The 1,500-nt window shown below is 64.0% G+C and overlaps 1 protein-coding gene across 1 annotated transcript in view; it reads right to left on the minus strand.

Annotated features, from left to right (window-relative positions):
• EFEMP2 (EGF-like fibulin extracellular matrix protein 2) overlaps positions 1-1,409 on the minus strand; it is a 6,877-nt gene extending 5,468 nt beyond the window's left edge. Inside the window, exons 1-3 of the mRNA XM_077759809.1 lie at positions 1,292-1,409; positions 1,012-1,060; positions 156-362 (exon numbers count right to left, since the gene is read on the minus strand). Of these exons, the coding sequence (XP_077615935.1) occupies positions 156-362; positions 1,012-1,060; positions 1,292-1,402 (367 nt within the window). The 5' untranslated portion in view covers positions 1,403-1,409. The remainder of the gene's footprint in view (positions 1-155; positions 363-1,011; positions 1,061-1,291) is intronic.
• Positions 1,410-1,500: the final 91 nt, after the last annotated feature.

Consider the following 1,500-nt stretch of genomic DNA (forward strand, 5'->3'; position numbering starts at 1 on the left):
CAGGCCCCACGCAAAGCGAGGATCTGGATGGCGTCCCAGTAGCCCTGAAGAGGCTTTCAAGCAAGGGAGCAACTGAGGCCTGAGTTTTTAAGATGCAGTGATAGATGCCCGGTAGGAGGACCGGAAGTCCCCGTGCGAAGGTGACCCTCACTCACCCACACAGCGCTCTTGCTCGTCCGGTTCATAGCCTGGTAGGCAGGGGTTGGGGTGTTCAGCAGGGGGCACCGGTGGTGGCGGTCCCTCGCCATGCAGGTCATTGATGACAGCAGCTGAGCGGGGCAGGCACAGGTAGCCCCCATAGTGGTTGATGCATTTCATCTCCCCCTTGCAGGCCTCGGGGATGGTCAGGCACTCGTTGACATCTGTGGAGAGGGGCCTGCTGGGCACAGCCAGTCTCCTGGGCTGGCCGTGGGGTGGGCGGCACGCAGGAGCCCAGCCTGGCCTTCTAAAAACTGTGTGACCCAGGCAAGGCCTTCCCTCTCTACTCAGCTAGCTAAAGTTGCTTGCCCAGGACCCTTTCCCAAGGACTGCCAGGGCTGGTGGTGGGGCGGGGTGGCTGTTCCCATAGTCTCCCCTGCCCCCATTCTCTTCCCCCAACAGGGTCTCTAGCCCTCCCCAAAGCCCTTAGCCCTGGCTCGGCCCAAGAGCGATGTGCAGGCCTCCTTACCCACCCCACAGACACCGCCCTCCCGGGACATGATGGGACAAACCAAACAGGAAAGTGATTAGAGGTCTCCAGGACCCAGCTCCTCTGGGCAGTGCCCTGTTGCTCTCCTGCCTGCTGAGGGCTGGGGGCAGGGTGTCTTGAGTTTCCCTGAGAGGGAGGGGCCTGCATGGCTTCTCCTCCTCTAACTGAGCTGGCCCCCAGAGGATCAGAGCTGGCCTCCGCCAAGCCAAGCTCGGCAGAGGACAGGCATCGGGCTCCCAGTACCGCTCTGGGAGCTGAGGCTGCAATCCCCTTCCCAGTTCCCGGAGTCCTGGGCGTGGGTCCGTCCCCCAGGCAACACTCACCCCGGCAGTGCTGGCTGTCGGGGTCCCACTCATAGCCATCTGTGCATTCCTACAAAGGGACCAGAGATGGCCAGTGGTCCTCCCCAGTCCCCTTCAAGTGACCAGGCCAAGATCAGGGCCTGAGCCTGGCCACCCTCCCAGCCTGCTCCAAACAAAGGCCCCCCAGCCACTTCACCAACCAGGGGAGGGGAGAGTCGTCCCGCAGCAGCAGCCACCCCAGGATCCTCATCTCTGTGTCCCTGCCCAGCCCAGCCCAGGCCAGTGGCCCCACGGTCCCCACCGTGTAGCTGTCGGGCTCCTCCGAATCCTGGGGAGATGCTGCCCCCAAAAGCAACAGCAACAGCGCCCAGAGCAGCAGGGAGCCGGGGAGGCACGAGGCGAAGGGGAGCATCCTGGGGCTGGAAAAGTGGTGGGCGAGGGGGTGGGGCGGGAGGTGGTTAGGGAACTTCTGCCACGCACCCCCCATTCCCCGCACCAGGATTCCGCGCC

The sequence above is a fragment of the Crocuta crocuta genome, unplaced genomic scaffold (assembly GCF_008692635.1).
Source record: "Crocuta crocuta isolate KB4526 unplaced genomic scaffold, BGI_CrCroc_1.0 scaffold53, whole genome shotgun sequence".
Classification (NCBI taxonomy): domain Eukaryota; kingdom Metazoa; phylum Chordata; class Mammalia; order Carnivora; family Hyaenidae; genus Crocuta; species Crocuta crocuta.